At 39.6% G+C, this 19,307-nt stretch overlaps 1 protein-coding gene across 2 annotated transcripts in view; it reads right to left on the minus strand.

Annotated features, from left to right (window-relative positions):
* Window positions 1-1,517: 1,517 nt before the first annotated feature.
* The window catches only part of TBCK (TBC1 domain containing kinase), a 256,604-nt gene continuing 238,814 nt past the window's right edge, over window positions 1,518-19,307 (minus strand). For both annotated transcript variants that reach the window (XM_027837556.1, XM_027837554.1), the window contains exon 26: window positions 1,518-4,308. In XM_027837556.1, coding sequence (XP_027693357.1) covers window positions 4,198-4,308 — 111 coding nt within the window. In that variant the 3' untranslated portion in view covers window positions 1,518-4,197. The remainder of the gene's footprint in view (window positions 4,309-19,307) is intronic.

Genomic DNA, 19,307 nt, shown 5'->3' on the forward strand with positions numbered 1-19,307 from the left:
GGTTGTGCTCAGGTGTAGGGAAAGGGTTGCATGCTCATTGTGATCTAGTTTTTAGGGGGGAGAGGAGGCAGTGAGTTCAATAAATTTTTGAGGGAGAATAGAAGAAAGTTTTCTGAAGTGGGGTTGAGGAGGGACTAGTCTGGGCTCTCAGCAGGTGTTTGGGGCCCCTTCACATCTCTCTATAGTAGAGAGCTGGGCCAGTTTAGTCCTCAAGTCCTTCCTTTTCAATTGGGAATTTGGACTGCTGGGCTGTGGGGAAGGTTCATTCTTCCACTCCTGAGGACACTGGGGAGCAGGGGAGACAGGACAGCTTTCAATGGGATTTGACTTTTAGGGACTTGAACTTGAGGGTTGAGTGTGCAATCTTTCTTAGCTGATCAGAGCAGATTAGGAATTCTCTGAGCTTTCACCATCATGGGTTGAATGAGGATAGGGGTGACCTCTCCATTCAGGGAAGAGGCTGGAACAGGAAGCCAGTCATCCTAGGTTTTGATGTCTGTGTTTTTCTGTTTGATTGTGAGTTTAGGTCACCTGGGGCTAGAAAGAGGATTGGAAAGGGCTCCAGTATCCCAGTTCCCCTAATCCTATCAGGCAGTTGGGAAGGAATGAATGGAGATGCTTGGGGTGGGGCAGCATGGACAGAGAAGCAGGTCTAGGTCAGTGCTGGCTCTGAGGGTCCTAAGGCTCAGCTATCTCACTCTGTTTTCAGGTAATTTTCTCAACTCTAATTCCTGTGTTTCTATTCTTGATTCTTTCCTGATTTTCTCTGAGAGCAGCATTTATCAAAGTACAACTACATACAAGGCACTAGAGATGCAAAGATGGATACTACAGAGCCTCCTCTCATAATGCTTAGTGTCTAATTCTAGTTTGGTGATTCCTCTGAGATAAAAAGTCTGTTCTTAATTTGTGCTTGCATATGCTCCTGTTTTGGTCAATGGCTTTCTTTATACAGAAGAAAGCTTGGCTGAGCCATGGTTTTTGTTAGGAGGCTACATTGTAGATAGAGTTCCTAGAATAATGATTGTATTCCAAACACAGCAGATGTCCCTATGGGATTACTACATATGAACCTGGTTGAAAGTATGATACTCATCAGTCTTTGAGCATTTAGGACTACAATGTTCTATTTAAGACATATCCCTGGATCTGGAAGTCTACGCTATCTATTGTTGTAAGATTCTATAATATATACATATATGTGTATATCTATCTATCTATCTATATCTCATAACCTTTAAATAAGACTGTAATCAGTACTTTGATTTTACTTTGTTTTTTTTTTAAATAGTTGTTGGTAGAGGAGTGCAGGGAAAACAATGAACTGGCACCACCTGTGTTTTCCACAAACTTAAAATAATTCATTGTTAGCGCTTCCAAATAGTCAGGTGTAAACACGTTGAAGAGCCTGTTTTAAGGCTAGATATTTATCACACAAATTTTTACATTTTATGATACAGGTTGTAGACTAAGTGCCACAATATATACCAATTAAAAACTCAACTCTTTCACTGACTTATTATTTTTTTTATTGACTGCTGACATCACTTTACAATCAAATATTAGCGGGGTTTCTTTTTTTATGAGCACACCAGATGAGCAAGGTTCAACGCAAACAACTGTTTTATAAAAAACGATAGATAATTTGGATGACTCAGAAAAAACTGTCTTTTAAGGCAAGGGCTCATCCTCTTTCTCTGTCATGGAACCCTTTTGCTATAGTCTAGTGAAGCCTATGGACCTCCTTCCAGAAAAATGTTTTTAAATGTATAAAACAAAACACATAGGATTACAAAGGAAACTAATTATATTAAAATGAAGATGTAATTCTCCCCCTCCCCCAAGTTCATGAAAGCCAGTTAAGAACCTTTGTTTTAAGGGTTTGTAATGTTACAATTTTTAGGTAGAATGAAGGATAGAATCATAGCATTTTGTAGCTAGAAACAACCATAGTGAACAGCTAGCCTCCAAATGGAGATGATCTTTGCAGGTAATGAAAAAAAAAACCAAAAACCAAACACACAGGCCATGGCTGCATTTTTCTGTTCAATGAGACTGCAAACAGGATCACATTAATTTCTGCTGCTGCTCTTTGGCTGAGGGCCACCATGGTACTGATGCTGTATGATTCTGTAGAGATAGCTCAGGTCTGAAGAAGCATCAACATTTTTGTTTTAATTCAGCAAGGGTTGACTGAGGCCTATGATTTGCCATATTCATTTTTTCTCTGGCATGTAAATTTGACATCAATAGTGTGCTCTGTGCATTGATTTGTTGACCAGAATATGAATAATGCTCTTAATCAGGTATAAATTTTTTTCCCATTTCCATTTTCTGAAATATAGTTAAATTTATAGCTCTGCACAGCTGATTGCCTTAAATATAGGTATTTAAAGATGAGTGTCTTCATCTTGTTCAAAACTGGTCCAATGGGGGTCAGAGTCCATTATTTTTTACTTATACTCCTCAATATCACTGACTGCAACAGTCAGTACATTATCACCCTTCTTTCTACCCTTCTCTAACCTCTTCCAGAGACACCTATTTCAGACAGAGACAACACTATCCCAGCTTGCCTATCAATGCTCACATTCTGGATTACACGTGGGGTCATGAACTGTAGCTGCCAAGGGGCAGGATGACCTAAAGGTCTGTCTCTAATTAGTATGCAGGATGCCCCGGAAACAGCAGTCAATGAAAGTATGGTGAATTTTTTTTTTATTTTAATAAGCTCTTGAGATGTTTTTCATTGGGAAGCAACTAAATTCATTGCTCTGTGTGTGTGTGTGTGTGTGCGCGCGCGCACACGCGTGGAGGGAGTGCGGGGCATCACTGTGTGATGTTTGCTTTTATTTCATTTAATTTTGAAAAGAATTATTGGTTTGAAAAGTACAAAAACTGAATACCTCCATCAAAATGTTCTGCAAGGGATAGTCAGACATTAAAGACAACAGTGAACGAACATTTTTCAATTATAAAATAGACAAATGGATGGCCGAAAGCTCTATTTAGATTTTAGAATTATTACCAAGTACTAATTTTCAAAGGGGAGAGGAGGTGAATGCTGTCACATTGCCTCTCTACCCCCAAATTTCCTTGAATGACCTGGAAAAGGAAATGGCAAACCACTTCAGTATCTTTGCCAAGAAAACCCCAAATAGGGTCACAGAGAGTCGGACACAATAACCACAATAAAATTTTGGATATATTTTGTATACAGAGGCAGCATGCCCTAGTCAGAGCCGGCCTGAGAGTGAGGAAGCCTGGGTTCAAGTCCTGCCTCTGACATCTACTAGCTGCAGGATCCTGAGCCTCTCAATGGCGGAACCAACTGTAAGACTTTGAAGTTGGAGAGCAGGTTGTTGCTGATTTGCATCGGTAGAGGGAGTTCATTTCTTGGAACTATCCTACATTACTAATCATCACAGATCCAATAAAAAGAAATCTTTTTTCTAATTACTTATGTGTGCACATGTCATTTCTTCCAATAGAATGGAAACTCCTTGAGGACAGGGGCTGTTTCATTTTTGTCTTTGTATTCTCAGCACCTAGTACAGCGACTGGCGCTTGGTAGATGCTTAATGAATGCTTATAGACCAATTTATTGACTGGCACTGAGACAAAAGTTGACCAGCTTTCTGCAGTAGCTCAAAATGTATTAGCTGAGGAAAAAAACCAGATCATAAAATCACTCAATTTTTGATCACAAAATGCACATTTTATTTACAAAGAATGAACTGGGAACAATTTCCAAATTATCATAAACACAGGGGCAGTGTGTTGTCAGCCTGTCACTTAACACTTGTATTTACAAAATAATGCCTTTAAGACCATTTATCAAGGAGAGGTGAGATCAGTGCCAGACTAGATTTCCTTGACAATGCTGATTTTAGCTGTCACCAGCTGAATTCCTCTAGCATCTTGTGGTAACATCGTAAAAATCCATGATCAGATTTCACTGCTAATAAAATTCCTTCTGAGCTACCTGTACAGTCAAGTCTGTTGACAGATGAACATTTGGATCATACAATTAAAAAAAAAAAAGTTCTGCATGACAGAATCTCAGGGAAATAACACCAGTTGGATCACTGAAATTGTTTCTGAGTGATAACCCTCTGAGATCTGTCATGGTATACCCACACGCTGCTGGCATTATTTCATCACTTGACACGAGATTCTCTTGACATCTGTAATTCTTCATATTTGTGGCGATGGGATGGTGAGCAGGCCTGTTGGCTTAATCTTATTAATGCCTCCATCTAGGATACAGACCCTTGGATATCTGATCTTCACAAGATGAGCTGCAAACTAGAGAGAAGAGACATATTTAGCAGCAAGTATAACCAACCCACGGTGGTAACTCTTTATTTCTTAGACAGAGAGTTTGTTTGAAAGACAAAAATCCTCTAGGACCAACATTACTGTGCAATATTAAGACATAAAGTTTGCTTTCCAACATTAAATCTTGTTCTCTCTCTCACAGCGTGGCAAAATAAACTTCTTATCAACAGCCCAGGGTACCGTAAGTTTATTTTGAATAATCTTCAATCTTACTAATGAAACTGCAAGGAAGGATGACAGCTTTGATGGATTCCATAATCAGTACAGTTCCTCAGTTTCCTCATCTGTAAACAGGGATAATAATATCTGCCTCAAGGGCTGTTTGAAGGACTAAATGACATTCAGGGGTGAGCTGGAGCCAGCTCTAATTGGCTTGAGAGAGCTGATTGTTAAAATTTAAGTGTGAGTACTTACACACTGGAAATCAACAAATGTTACAAATCACAGCTTGATTTATTGTTTTACTGATTATCTAGACCTAAGACAGTGATGGAGAAAATGTCAGTAATGCATATTAAGTTTAAAAGTATGTCCTGTGTATTTCCGGACAGTGGGCTGTTTTATATTTAACAGTATACCCCTGTGGTAATGTATGCAGAAATGCAGCATTAGCTGTACTCTTCAGGCATTATTGTTGTTGTTGTTATTGTTATTACTGTTACTATTATTATTGTTGTTTGAAGCAGCAATATTGTACAACATTCCTACCAAGAATTGGGCTACAACCATAAATTTACTTCAAAGAAATCCCCAACATTACCAGCACTTCCATCACTGACCTGAACTGAATTTGAAAGTCTATCTTGAACACTTACATGTGAGCGAGACACTTAAGAGCTTTTAACAAACATTATTCTGGGTCCCTAGTTGACAAATGTTGATCTTCAGGGTCAGTCACAGGTCAATTTATAAAGGAAGAGTTTTTGTCTCCGGGTCCTCAGCCTCCTCATCTACATGATCGTGGACATGTAGCTTTATCTTCTGAGGCCTCAATTTTCTCATTTGTAAGACAAAGGCAAAGGTGCGCTGGTAAATGCTTAACAACTGGTTCTCCAAAAATACACAAGACACACACTTTTAAGTTTAATATGCATTAACTTTTACTCCACCACTTTCTTAAGTTTAGATAATTAACAAAATAAGAAATCAAGACCTCATTTGTAGAATTTGTATTTGTAGGATAATAATAACACCTACCTTGTGGTATTGTTGTGAGGATCAAATAGATGAGATAATAATTGTAAGGCAGTTAGCACTGTGCCTGGCACATAGTAAGCACTGTATAAATGTTACCTATTATTATTACTAAACTAAACTAGACAATATTTGTAAAAAAGCACTCAGCATAGGGTCTAGCACATAGTAAGCACTACATAAATGTTAGCCATTATTACTACTAAATGAGATAATATTTGTAAAAAGCACTTAGCATAGTGCCTAGCACATAGTAAGTGCTATATAAATGTTAGCTAATTATTATTAAACAAGATATTTTTAAAAAGCACCGAGTATAGGCCTACCACCTAAGTGCTATATTAATGTTAGCTATTATTATTATTATCAAACAAGTTATTTGTAAAAAGCACTTGGCATAGTATCTAGTACATAGTAAGAGCTATGTAAATGTCAACTAGTATTATTATTTATTATTATCTCTGATTTCAAATCGTTCCTTCACATAATACTAGAAGCTTAAAGTGCTGTTCTCCCTGAGACCATTTTTACATTTTTAGCAAGCAGTAAAACCTTAAGCAAAAGAGATGAAGCCTGAATGGTGGGATCTCAGACACAGATCAGTTAAGTGGAAGAATGCGTCTTAAAGGCACTGGGACCTTCTGGGGATCCCTAAAATGATGCCATGAATCTGGCTACTTATTCCTACCCTTCCTCTGACTTTTCTCAATTTTTGTTTGAGAATAAAAGAGTCGTTCACATGGTACTCCTCCTTTAGGTTTACCAAATTAACAACAATGAGAAGAGAAGTACTCTATCTGCATTTTAAACCAGGAGAAATGGAATGAGCCAGAGGAATGAGGTTCAGGCTGCCTGCATCACTGTTCCTCTCCCCAGGTTTTGTGCCAAGCACAGTCCTTAGGGTATCCAACACACCAAGGCACCAGCAGTCATTCAGTTCAAGTCCTGTACATGTAACACAGTTCTGCTGCTATCTGATCATAGCAAACACACACACACACACACACACACACACACACACACACACACACACCCGTCTTTCATGCTTCAGCACATTCTATACATGATGACATTATTACTGCTTAAGCCAGAACTGTGAGATAAGCACCACATTCCTGAAATAAGACTTGTGGATAATCAATCATGGCTTTTCCCACTGCTTTTTTAATACCTCAGAAGTCAGAATATGAGTAAGGAAGGAGTTTACCACATTTTAAACTAATCTCCCTTTAAACTGGGCTGTGGAGCTGGAAGGGGGATTTCTTAGAGTACTTTTGTTAATAGGTGGGGGGAAGACAGCACACTAACTAGGATGAAGAGGTGGCAGAAAGTAGCGACTAAGTGGGAATGCTAGATAGAGCCCTTTCAACAAAATGGTTCGCTGTTAACTTTGGAGTCTAAAGAGAAAAGCGAGGAGATATAAAATACTCAAGGGTTAGAAAATCAACCAGAATATTGAGGCAGAAAAGGAAGAAGGCTGTTGTTGGCTACGTGAGGGACCATTTGTCCTCCATTCTTCTGTCCCAGCAGCAAGATCAAGTGTCTAGAGAGGTGGCCTTGGAGCTAGAGGACCTGAATTCAAGTCTTGACTCTGATATGTGACTTCTTAAGGATTTTAGAGAACTCTTTAAGATGACAAGTTGCAGAAAAAAGGTGCCCATCTGCACAGAAAGAGGGAGTTTTCTCATCAGGGAGTTCCCTACACCAATGAAGTCATAGTTCCAATCATTTGTCCCACTGCTCATATATCTACTGCTCTGTTCATTAGCTGGATACCTAGCTGCTTTCCTCTCCTCTGAATGATTTTGGGAGAGTGCCTCTTCTCCATTTCCACCATCTTGATTTATTTCTAGTTGCCTGCTGGCAGGGAACCAAATCCAAACATGATTGTACCCAACAGTCCTAGTTTCCTGAAACTTGCTGAGATGAGAAGACAGACCATTAAAAAAGTCCCAGGATTTCTTTTCCTACCCACAGTGTTAAACAAGTCCCAGGGCAGCCACTAATGGCAGCAAAGAAAAAAAAATTATGCCGCTTTTTCCACATATTAAGTTCCCATCATCTTCTCTGCTCTTGCTTTGAGTATACAGGAGAACAGGATTGCCATTCTCTTTTGAGGGATGGGAAGTAGGGAAAGTAAATAATCTGAATTCTTCCCACTGAGTCAACTGAGGTCACAGGCTTGAGTTCTGATTTATCTAGATCCCTTTTCTGTCTTCTGGACTTAACAAAAGAGAAGCAATATGGCTTACTGGATAGGGGGAGGCCCTGAGTTCAAATCTTGTCTCAGATACTTACTAGTTCTGTGGTCCTAGGCAAGTCAACTTTTCTGTGCCTCAGTTTTCTCATCTGAAAAATGTGGGCAGGGAGGGAAGGTTGGACTTGTTGGTCTCTAATATCCCTTCCAACTCTATACCTATGATTTTATAACCACACCTGATGCTCTATTATCTACTTTCCCATAGTTCCTTTATTTCTTCTTTTAAAAGTAAATTTATTTTTTGTTATTCATTAAAATTTTTTTTGAGTACCAAATTCTCTCCTTTCTTCTAGTCCCTCCTCCACCCATCGAGAAGGCAAGAAATATGATATCAATAATACACGTGAAATCATGTAAAACATTTCCATATTAGCCATTACAAAAAAAAAAGAGGGCAAGATTCTGCATCAATCTGCATTCAGACTTCATCAGTTCTCTCAGTGGAGGTGGATAACATTTCTCATCACAGGTCCTTGGATTCCAATTGTCTTAGATCATTGTGTTTGATCAGAACAGCTAAATCCTTCACAGCTGATTGTTACAATATTGCAAACAAATATATATGAAAGAAACTACAGGAATACCTAAGAAGAGGGAAAGCCCTGGCATGATTTGCCATTTATCCTTTGTCTTCCTGTCCAAGCAGCATGATATAGAAGAGAGGTGGTCTTGGAGCTTGCAAGCTTTGGATTCAAGTTCTGCCTCTGATACACATTGGCTGTGTGACTCTAGACAAGTCACTGAACTTCTAAAGTACTTCAGAAAATTCTCTAAGACAAGTGGCAGAAAAAGGTGCCGAACCATATTGAAAAAGGGCATTTTCTCATCTGGGGGTCTACTAAATGATCTCAGGTGAATGAACTACATATTGTTATATGGTGTTAATGGACTATTCTTGTTCCTTTAATGTGTTATTAATTATCAAGTCAATAAACATTTATAAAGTAACTGCTATGTACCAGACATTGTGTCAAGCTCTGGAGATGTAGAGAAAGTAAAAAAAAAAAAATGGTTCCTGCCTTCAAGGAGTTCACAATCTAATGGAAAGGAAAGTTAAAAGGGTTTATCCAGATGGGTTAGAAGGATCATCAGGGTTTAAGCAACACTGAGAGAATGTTAATCTATATAACTTGAAAAGAAACTTAAATTAATTAAGAGGACCTGGTAGCACTTAGGTGGGGAGGAAAGAAATGGAATATTATGTATGACTCTCCCAAAAAGGGATGCAGAGGCATCTGGCCCCTTCCCAATCCAGGACCAAATTATCCCATTTCCATATTACCATCAATCCTTGCAAATTTCTTAATTTTATTGTTCATAAGCATGAAGAAGAAAAAGGCAATGAAGAATAATAAACAGACAACAAAGATCTTAAATTTTCAACAGTAGTACTTGTAAAAGGCAAGAGGCAGAGGAGAAAATCCAACAGCTTAGTTTATTTTGTAACACCTTGAAAACTGTCTAGTGCCAAAATAAAAGGTGGAAAATGTAGAGAAAAGAGTCCTCGAGAATGGTTACTTCTGGACATACCATGTTGAAATAATTAGTCACAGAGGAAAAGTTGGCTGATCTATATTTATTCCTGTGGCATCTAACCTAGTCAACTAAGGGCCCTTAATCTTTCTGTTTGATGTGTATATATATGAGTCCCTATGCACCGAGAGGGAGAGAAACTATTCTCTGGTTAGTTCTATTGGGTCTGGAAGAAATCTCAGAGGATTTCCAGTGTGACCAGTAGCTTAGGGCTCTTGTGGTTTGGGCTTGAGAGGGGGAGGTTGGTGCAAGTTTAAGTGAGGTCATAAGTGAGCTCATTTCTAAGATAGAAACTCACTCATCTCAAACCTGAAGGCAGAGTCCCAAATTAGTTCTTAGTGTATTTGCAAGTGAATATAGGGAGTAGAAAATGAAAGGAATGACATGGCAGTTGTCTAATGTTTTCAGGGCATGTGTTTTCATGTTTTAATTTACTGTTTGGCTATGCCAGATCACTCCCACAGGAGGGGTAGAAGTACTCGCAGGGTCAAGGGTGAGGGACATGCCTAATTGCCTCCAGTTATAGTTTTGTTTGGCTTCCTTCAGTGCCCTCGAGTACATACTTTTTGCTCAAGGCTTGTATAAATTGGTAGTGGTAAGAATTATGACATCAATAATTTAGCTAGGTTGTCCAGCTGATAGAGGGGTGGATTTGGAGTTAAGAAGATGTGAGTGTAAATCTTGTCTCAGACACTTACTAGCTGTATGACTCTGGGCAAGTCACTTACCAACCTCTGCCTGCCTTGTTTTCCTCATCTGTAAAATGGGGATAATACCAACACCTGCCTTATAGGATTGTTACGAGGATCAAATGAATTAATATTTATAAAGTGCTCTGAAACTCTAACATGTTTATATAGGTGCTGGCTATCATTACTACGAACAAGTGAAGGAATAATCCATATCGATATGATCATTTCATATATTAAGGTTGTAAGGGCAAAATGCAGGGACTTCGATTCTATTTTATTAGAGATAAAGGAACAAAAGTGATTTGGAAAAGCTGCAGAGTGCTCCAGGTCCCAGTTGTAGGATCCATGGCCATTCCCCCAACAGGAGGATTTGGCATAATTTGTGTTCTCCAAATGGGATCTGCCAAGGAGAAGTTATTTCAATTGTACGTATGTGTACTTTTCAAAGAGATAATTTAAAGTCTTCAAGAAAATTTCAAGGATTCACTTTCTTGTCTCTTTACCTCTCTCCATTATAGGTAATTCTGCCTAAATAACATGGTATTAAAGTAAAAGAGAGAAGAGTATTTAAAGCATTTTGGAAGGAAGTGAAAGTTTCTAAGAAAAGTAGGGGAGGAGGAGAAAGTCAATATTTTCCTTGAATTTAATATTCCAGCCTCACACAAAATGCCTTCTGACAAGTTTTTTTTTTAAATTCTGCTTATTCCAACATTCTGACTTTTCTTTCTCTCTTTCCACACTTCACACTCTCCTTCCCATTGGCTACATCACCCCATTCATATAATCTCCTCTGCTTATCATTGGACTGTGACTAATTTTTCCTATTGCTACAAACTAAATGTAATTTATAGTTTGAGGTAATGAATTTTAAACAAAGTTTCTTTAAAAAAAATGCCTGCTGTATAGGTCTTTTAAAAAAGAATCATTCAATCTATCTCTCTTCTAGGACTCTATACAACAGACCTGTTTCCCTGTATCATGGAGGCAGGTAGGTGACTCTGGCTTTCCTGGGGCAACACAGCACAAACCCTGGTAGGTTTTTATCAGCACTGGGATACAAAGAAAGGGAAAATCATTTGTGATCTCGAGGGGTTCACATCCTATTGGGGGAGACAACATGCAAAGAACCATATACAGACAAGTACATAGAGGATAAACTGAAATGAATACCAGAGGAAGGCACAGCATTGAGGGGGAGCAGGAAAGCTTTCTGGAGCAGGTAAGATTTCAGTTCAGACTTCAGGGAAGCCAGGAGGATGTGGTGAGGAGGGGGAGCATTTTAGGCATGGCAGACAGATAAAAATCTATGGAACAACAGCTCCCCTTACAACAAGGATAAAACTGTATCACCGGAAGGACAAGATATGACTTAGCCAGTGAGAGAGTCTGGGCCTTGGGTGGGACCATCTTGAGACCAGGGTGGAAGATGAAAGAGATGGCATCTGGACTCAACCCAAGGCGACACTAGGCTCTCACCTTTCGTCCTGGTTCAGTAGAGGCACACCTAGGTTTTTCCACACAACAAGGCTACTTAGGGTATTGAAGAAGACCCAGTTTGTTTGTTTGTTTTTTTTATACAGATGAGCAAGGTCTCTCTCAGGTGTCAGATTAGTTTTCCACCTTTGGTGTCAGAGGCAGGTAGGTGTCAATTACCTAGGAAGGCTGAAGTTTCCATCAAGAAAGACTACATACTGGAGTAGTTCTAGAGGAAGGATAATGTGCCAGGCAAGGTGAGGGGGCATGCACTGAATAGGGGCAGCTTGTTGCAAGAAATGCTATATTTAAAAAAAAAAACAACCTAGAGTTTATTGGACTACTGCCCTGAGACTGAAATAAAAAATCCTACCACAAATGAATTTGCAGCTCACACACCAATATCTCTAGTAGAGGATGAAAGAATAGAGAAATCCTATGAATAACTTAATGAGACTCTCCAAATTAAGTCAACATATACTTTAGTACTTGCTGACTAATGTAAAATTGGGCTTAAGGAAGGATGGTGAAAAATATGGAGGAAAATATGGCTAGGAGTAAGAAATAAGAGGGAGTAAAAGCTTGTAGGGGAAGCTAGGTGGTACAGTGGATAGAATGCTGGGACTGGAGTCACGAAGACACATCTCTCCGAGTTCAAATTGTGCCTCAGACCTCAGACATTTACTAGCTGTGCGATTCTGGACAAACTTCTTGACCTCCATTTGCCTCAGTTTCCTCATTTGTAAAATGGAGGTATTATTACTCCTCCTATCTCCTCTAGCATATAGTGAATTCAACTATCCTGTACTGACCCGTCTCCCCTCCCATTGTCAACCTTTCCCTATTTGTTCGTTCTTCTTCTCCTGACTTCAGATTTGTCCATTCTTAAAAACCATTCATTAGGCCCTAGCATCCTCTCAAATTATTGTACTATGGCTCTCCTCTCTTTCTAGCCAAACTCCTAGAAAAAGTTGTCACACTTACTTCCTACACTTCTCTTAACTCCTTCCTCAACCCTTTTTAATGTGGCTTCTGATGCCATCACTCAACCGAAGCTGTACTCTCCAAAGTCCCCAGTGATCATCTTAATCGGCGGATCTCAGCCTCATATCTTTTCTCAGTCTCATCTTTCCATATTTGGCACCACTGACTACTCTCTTATCTTAGATGTTCTCTCCTCTCTTGGTTTTCGTGACACTATTCTTTCCTGGTTCTTTTCCTACTTCGTCCAACTGTTGCTCAGTTTCCTTTTCTGCTTCATTATCCATATCCATATCCTAACTGCAGAAATTTCCCAAGGGTCCTGTCCTGGATCATCTTATCTTTCTATATATTCTCTCGGTCACCCTATAAGTTCCCATGGGGTTAATCATCATCTCTATGCAGATGACCCTCAGATTTCTATATCCAGCCCTAATCTAAGTCAGTCAGTCACCAAGTCAATAAGCAGTTATTAAGCACTTACCATGTGCCAGTCACTATGCCAAACACTGGGAATACGAAGAAAGGCAAAAGCATGGTCCTAGCCCCTAAGGAGCTCACACCTTCATGAGTCTCTCCTCTGGACTTGTCCTGAATTACCAATAGCCCACTGAACATTTCATATTGAATGGATTAGAAACATCTCAAATTCAACACGATCTCATGATCTTTTTTCCTTTCCAACTCTCTTTCTCAATGGCCTCATTTCTGTCAAAGTTCTCATGGAAGATTGATGAGATCTTCTACTCTCCCAAGTTCATAACCTTGGCACAATATTCAGCTCCTCAATTCCCCGCACTTGCTTTTGTTAAATCATTCAGACATGTCTGACTCTTTGTGACCCTGTGGACCATACTGCCCAGGAGGTTTTCTTGGCAAAGATACTGCAATGGTTTGCCATTTCCTTCTCCAGGGGATTAAGGCTATAGTAGTTTAAGTGACTTGCCCAGGCTCACACAGCTAGTAAGTGTCTGAGGCTGAATCTGAACTCAGGTTTTCTTGACTCCAAGCCCAGCGTTCTATCCATTGAGTCACCTAGTTGCCTCCTAGGCAAAGAGGTTAAGTGATTTACCCAAGGTCACACAGCCAGTAAGTCTTGGAGGTTATATTTGAATTCAGGTCTTCCTGATCAAATGCTGTATCTACTGAGCCTCTAGCTGTTTCAATCTCACTCACTATACATACCCAACCAGTAAATCTTGGTATTTCTATCCTCATAAAATCATTCTTACTAGACCTGCTGTCTTTACTCACAAAGCCACAACCTTAGTTTAAGCCCTCATCACCTCTTGCCTAGATTAGTGTTATATCACTGTGAATCACGTCTCTGAAGAACTAAAGACGTGAATTACCCAAAGGCCAGTGAAGAGAGACATGGTAAACTACAACACATTTTCAGTAAAAACAAAAACAAAAAAAACTTCACAAATTGTACAAAAAGAGATGATGTATACGGGCAGCTAGGTGGCGCAGTGGATAGAGCACCAGCCCTGAAGTCAGGAGGACCCGAGTTCAAATCTGCCCTCAGACCAAACACTTGACTCTTACTAGCTGTGTGACCCTGGACAGGTCACTTAACCCCAATTGCGTAAAAAAAAAAAAAAAGACTGGAAAAGGAGGTGGATCAGTCATTACCAAGATGGCAAGATAACTGGTGGGCAATCTACGTGTACCATTGTTACTAAGGTAATGTCAGGTGGTCTAGAGGAAGATCCCTAGAGTGGGATGGACTCTCTCGGAGGCTTTATTAGGAGGACAAGGGCAAGAGTTCTATTGAATTAGAAAAGCACAGACAAGATGGGATCTGGAAGGGGCAATGGATTTAGAGTCCAAGGACTTGGGCTCTTATCCTACCTCTGCCACACGTGAGCTGTATGACCTTGGGAAAGTTATTCACTCATCCTGTGCCATTCAGTAGTGAGGAGGTCAGAAGAATTTACTTCTTAAGCCCAATCACTTCTCTAGTTTTGAATCAATTATGAAGTCCAGAACACAGCAAATCATAGCACAATTTTATAGCTCCTAACATCGAAAGCAGGCTTGTCCTAAATGGCTGGAGGTTAGGTTGTGGTATGAGACATCTTTATCCTTCCTTCAATACCTGAGGGATCTATGGTTTCACTGGTATGTGTACTTTTTTCTGAGATGCAGATCACAATCTCTCCATGGTTTACTTAGTTTAATGAGCTGCTGTGGTCAAAATGATCGTTCAGCTTGTGGCCAACTGGAAGCAGCATGATACAAAGGTCGGAGCACAGGTTCTGAAGTCAGAGGCGCTGGGTTCCAATTCTGCCTCTGACACTAAATACTTGTTGACTTCATCTTCCAAGGCTTCAGTCTTCCTATCTGTAAAAGAGGGCAGGGGACTGGAGTGGATTGCTGCTGAGATCCCTTCCAGTTTCAGATCTATAATCCTCTGATTTCTTAATAAAGGGCCTTTCCAAGCTTAGTTAGGCTGTTTCTCTGATGACAGATATACAGTCTGATGCCAAGCCCATATTCAAAAGCCTTTCTAGTTGGTAAAACCATCTCATATTTCTGTTGGCATTGAACTTTAGTTTTATTAAAATACATTTTTTTGGAAGTTTCTCCATGGTGTCTTTGAGAAAAGAAACCTCCTGTGACACTAGCCTCTTGTCTCTTCCTAACCCAGGACACTCCATCTGTCGACTCCATTCCTTTTCACTGGCTGCCCCTCCAATGTCTGGAGTTCTCTCCCCTCTCATCTCCACCTCCTGACTCGCTTCAAGTCCCACCTAAAAAACACCTCCTTCTATGACTGTCCTCCTTAACACCAGTACTTTCCTTCTGTGACTATTTATCCTGCATATATCTTTTTTCTTTTTTTTTTGCAATTGGGGTTAAGTGGCTTGCCCAAGGTCACACAGCTAGTAAGTGCCAAGTGTATGGCCTGAGGCCGGATTTGAACTCAGATCCTTCTGACTTCAGGGCTGGTGCTCTATCCATTGTGCCACCTACCAGCCCCCAAACCTGCATATATCTTGTTTGCACATAGTTGTTTGCACATTGTCTCTCCCATAGTCTCAAAGAGACAGTGAGCCTTGAGAGCATTTATGCGTTGAGCATACTGCCTGGCACACAGTAGTGCTTAAAAAATTCTTGCTGACTTAAGTGGAAAGTAGTTTCTTCCAATTGACTCATCTGTAGAACAGGGATAATAATAGCACCTACTTCCCAGGGTTGTTATAAGAATCAAATGAGATAACTGTAAAGTGTTTAACATAGTGCCTGGCATATAGTAAGTGCTTAATAATTGTTAACTATTATTATTATTATTATTATCATCATCATTATTATCCTAGCTTGTACTTTCAAACCAGATCTCCCAGCAATAAGTATGGAAACCATTTACACTAATAAGCACAAAGAAATCCTAAATTTGGTGGTGAAGGTTTAACTACAGATTCCATTTTACAATGTGATAGAAAAAGTTATCCGGCAAATGTTTCTTATTTTAATAAAGAACATTTTGCATAGCACTACATCAGAAGATAAGCCTCTTCTGAGTGCACTCAGTGGGTCAGACCTCCACTGACTAAGTACCATCATGTATCAGGAGTCATAATGAAGCTCATATGGTACATTTCCAGTTGGTCTGAGGAACCTAGGAACTGAAAACCACCAAAGACAATTTATCAATCTTAGTTTATACTTGCCCATTTGGGGCAGTAAACTCCAACTGTGCCTGTGAACATTGGTCATGTTACATCACGTGAACGACATTCTGCAAAGAATGTATACACTTAAGATGTAACAAAACCCAGTTAGAACAGTGATGGATCGAAGCCAAGTTCCAACTCTCTTCAGGTTGACTGAGAGGGCAAGGATGGTTAGTTTCTCATTCATCTACAGACATTCCTGTGGTAAAGAGTAATTAAATGGTGAGCTGTGGAGGGCAGGGTGGGCGTGTGGAATAACACATATTGAGACAGGATAACTTTCGTCCTGTTTTGTGTCATGAAAATAGGGCCAGAAACTATAAGGTTTGGGAAAAAAAGGTGACTCAGCGGCTTTTGCTGAAAATTTGGAGATTTTTAAAAAAGAATTTTGGGCTGCTTTCTCAAGGAAACGTTATACATACAATACAAATACAGAAACTTGATGTCAGAACCCAGATTAAGAGTTGTAGAGCACCCATACTGTAAAACTTGGCCAGTAGCTTGCTTTTAATTTTATATGACACTTCTAAAAAACTAAGGGCGTGAGAATAGTGCATGGATACTTAACTTTTCTCATAGTTATATGATTTTCCTTCACTGGCCAGATTTTGAACTAGATTGGAAGAGTCTGAATTTTTACCTATAATCCTCTGATGAGATATACTGAGTCCAAGTTCCATTAATACAGAAACGGTCTGAGGCCAAACCAGGGAACATTATCATTTGTTGAAAAGAAAGGAAAAAGTTAGAAAGAAAGCTAAAAGTTTAACCACAATAAATGCTTACTAGTCTATCAAGATGAAGAGGAATTCCTGGCATACTTGACTGATAAAGGTGAAACATGTTTCATTCTTCAGCTAAGTACTTAAGGAATAACTATCGAGGGTTCCAAGAAACTTTCTGACAGGTAAAAGATCTCATACAAAGTAGCTTGAAAGTGTCCTATTAATCTGAAGAGCTGGGCAGATACTATCTGGAGCCAGACAGGTAGGAACAACAAATACATCCAATCATTATGAAATTTCCAAAGAAGTGGAAAAGACTCATTTCTTTTTTTTTCCTGCTTGGATCACAAAATTGTACTCAGCAGGTTAATGAGAATAAGTCTCAGAGAACAAAGAGAGAAAAAGCCTGAGGCAGGGAAGGAAGAGGAAGGGAAGAGAAGAGTGAGATTAGGTGGTAGGGAGAGGAAGGAGAGAGAAACCTGGTTTTTTCCTGAGGCAAATGCATTGAAAAGGTAAAGCAATGCATGAGTGATCACTACATGCCACACAGTGAGATGCAACTGGGATCAGGAACCAAGGAAAAGACAGGAGGAAAACACACAGATTTATCACAGAGAAAACTAAACTTCAAATAAAAAAGCCCAGGTCTATATTATATTCTATATTCAATAGAGTAAAGAAATACAGGAATAGCCCTTTTGGACTGGGCCTATGATTTAATTGGTCTAGTGACCCTGTACCAATGCAGATGGGCATCTACCCTATAACTGGCAGCTTTAGGGTGCTACCTGGGGCATGGAGAGATTTTGCAACTTGTCCAGAGTCACACAGTCTCTCTCAGAGGTAGAACTTGAACCCAGGTCATTCTGACGTTGAGACCAGCTCTTAGGCACTATATGCCTCTCACATCTCATTAAAGAGAACTGCAATAATAAACCTTACTCATTTTGAATTTCCCTTTATTTAACACAACCCCCCCCCCCAATGGTATCACATTTTAAATTTTACTGATTTCCCAAGCATGTCTACATAATCATCTACCTCTTCACAACCCAAGTTTGGATCTGGTTTCCAAGTGTCACACAAAAGAATCTTCCCTGGGTGTAGTCACAAGTGGGTTCTTAGGACAAAGATAGATAGCAACAACATTGAAGGCTCCTTACTACAAATGGCCATCACACCCACCTAGGCAAGACAGCTCTTTAATGAGAAAAGAAAGGCATTGATTTTGTGCCAAGGATATGACATTTTTAAGGATGAGTTAAACTGGAAACTGTCCCAAAGGGTTGACAAGACTGTGTGAAAGCAAAGATTCCTTCCATCTCTTTTTGAGATAACATTTTGAAGGATACATTCTGGTGAGGATTAAATCTTCATGGTCCAGTGACCCCAAAATTATCTAGGTAAAGAATAAACAATAATTATTGGAGTTTTCTATGAGTCCCAGAGGCCCACATAACACGCTACTGAGGCCTCTTTGTCGTTACGAAAACACTAGGGGAAGGATTCGTTTTGTTCTGACCCACAGTTTACTGGCTAGCTCCTCCAGGATGAGGTTCATCACTATTCCCAGAGTTTTATCGAGCCGTATATTTTTTTCCCACAGTAAAAAAAGAACTGAGGGGCTAATTATTATAGATAGCCCACTATGCATGCTTCTATGCTAAGTCATCATTTACGCTAGCAGTTTTAATTTACTTCTGGGAAATGATAAGATGGCATTAGAAGAGTCACTGTGAAGCTTTTTGTAGATCTGAGAAATCTGAGAGCTTGTAATGGGGTTGAGAGTAGGCCAAGGGCAGCATAGTGGGTGACTATGTGTCTAAAAATAAAATATACTGACTTTTTTTTTGATCAGCTATTTAACTAAAATTAAGAGTCATGTCTTGAAGAGTAAAATTCAAGAAAATGGTGAACTCCCTTTTGAAACAACCAAGCCTGGATAATATGCTCAGTAGCGGGGCTAGCTTTTTTTTGAACTCTTTGAACTTAAGGTCTAGTTAATACAAAAGAAAAAGAGACCAAAGTGGTACTTTTATTAAGCAAATCTGATAATGTACTGAAACGGATCTATTCTAAGCAGATGAATCACATGATCTCTGCCCCAAACCTCCATGGATTCCAAAGACCTATGGACTCTTTCCCAACTTTTCTCAGAGACTCTCCGAGACTGCTTCCCCAACCCATAGCTTTTCAAGAAGCACATGGCTTTGTCTTTTGGAATGGTTTCCTCTCCACCCAGGAAATCTGACTCTGGTCTAGCAACCTGAGCAGCAGTTTCCCAAGAGAGTCTAAGGCAGATGATTATCTATGTACAAGCAGGAGATTCTGCTATTTCTTTCACTTGAAATGTGGCACAATTGGACTTGGAAGTGATTTTCATACTCCTTTTTACTCTTTATTTCTCACTCTTCCTCCACCTAACATC

The sequence above is a fragment of the Vombatus ursinus genome, unplaced genomic scaffold (assembly GCF_900497805.2).
Source record: "Vombatus ursinus unplaced genomic scaffold, bare-nosed wombat genome assembly UNPS02014821.1, whole genome shotgun sequence".
Taxonomy (NCBI): Eukaryota; Metazoa; Chordata; class Mammalia; order Diprotodontia; family Vombatidae; genus Vombatus; species Vombatus ursinus.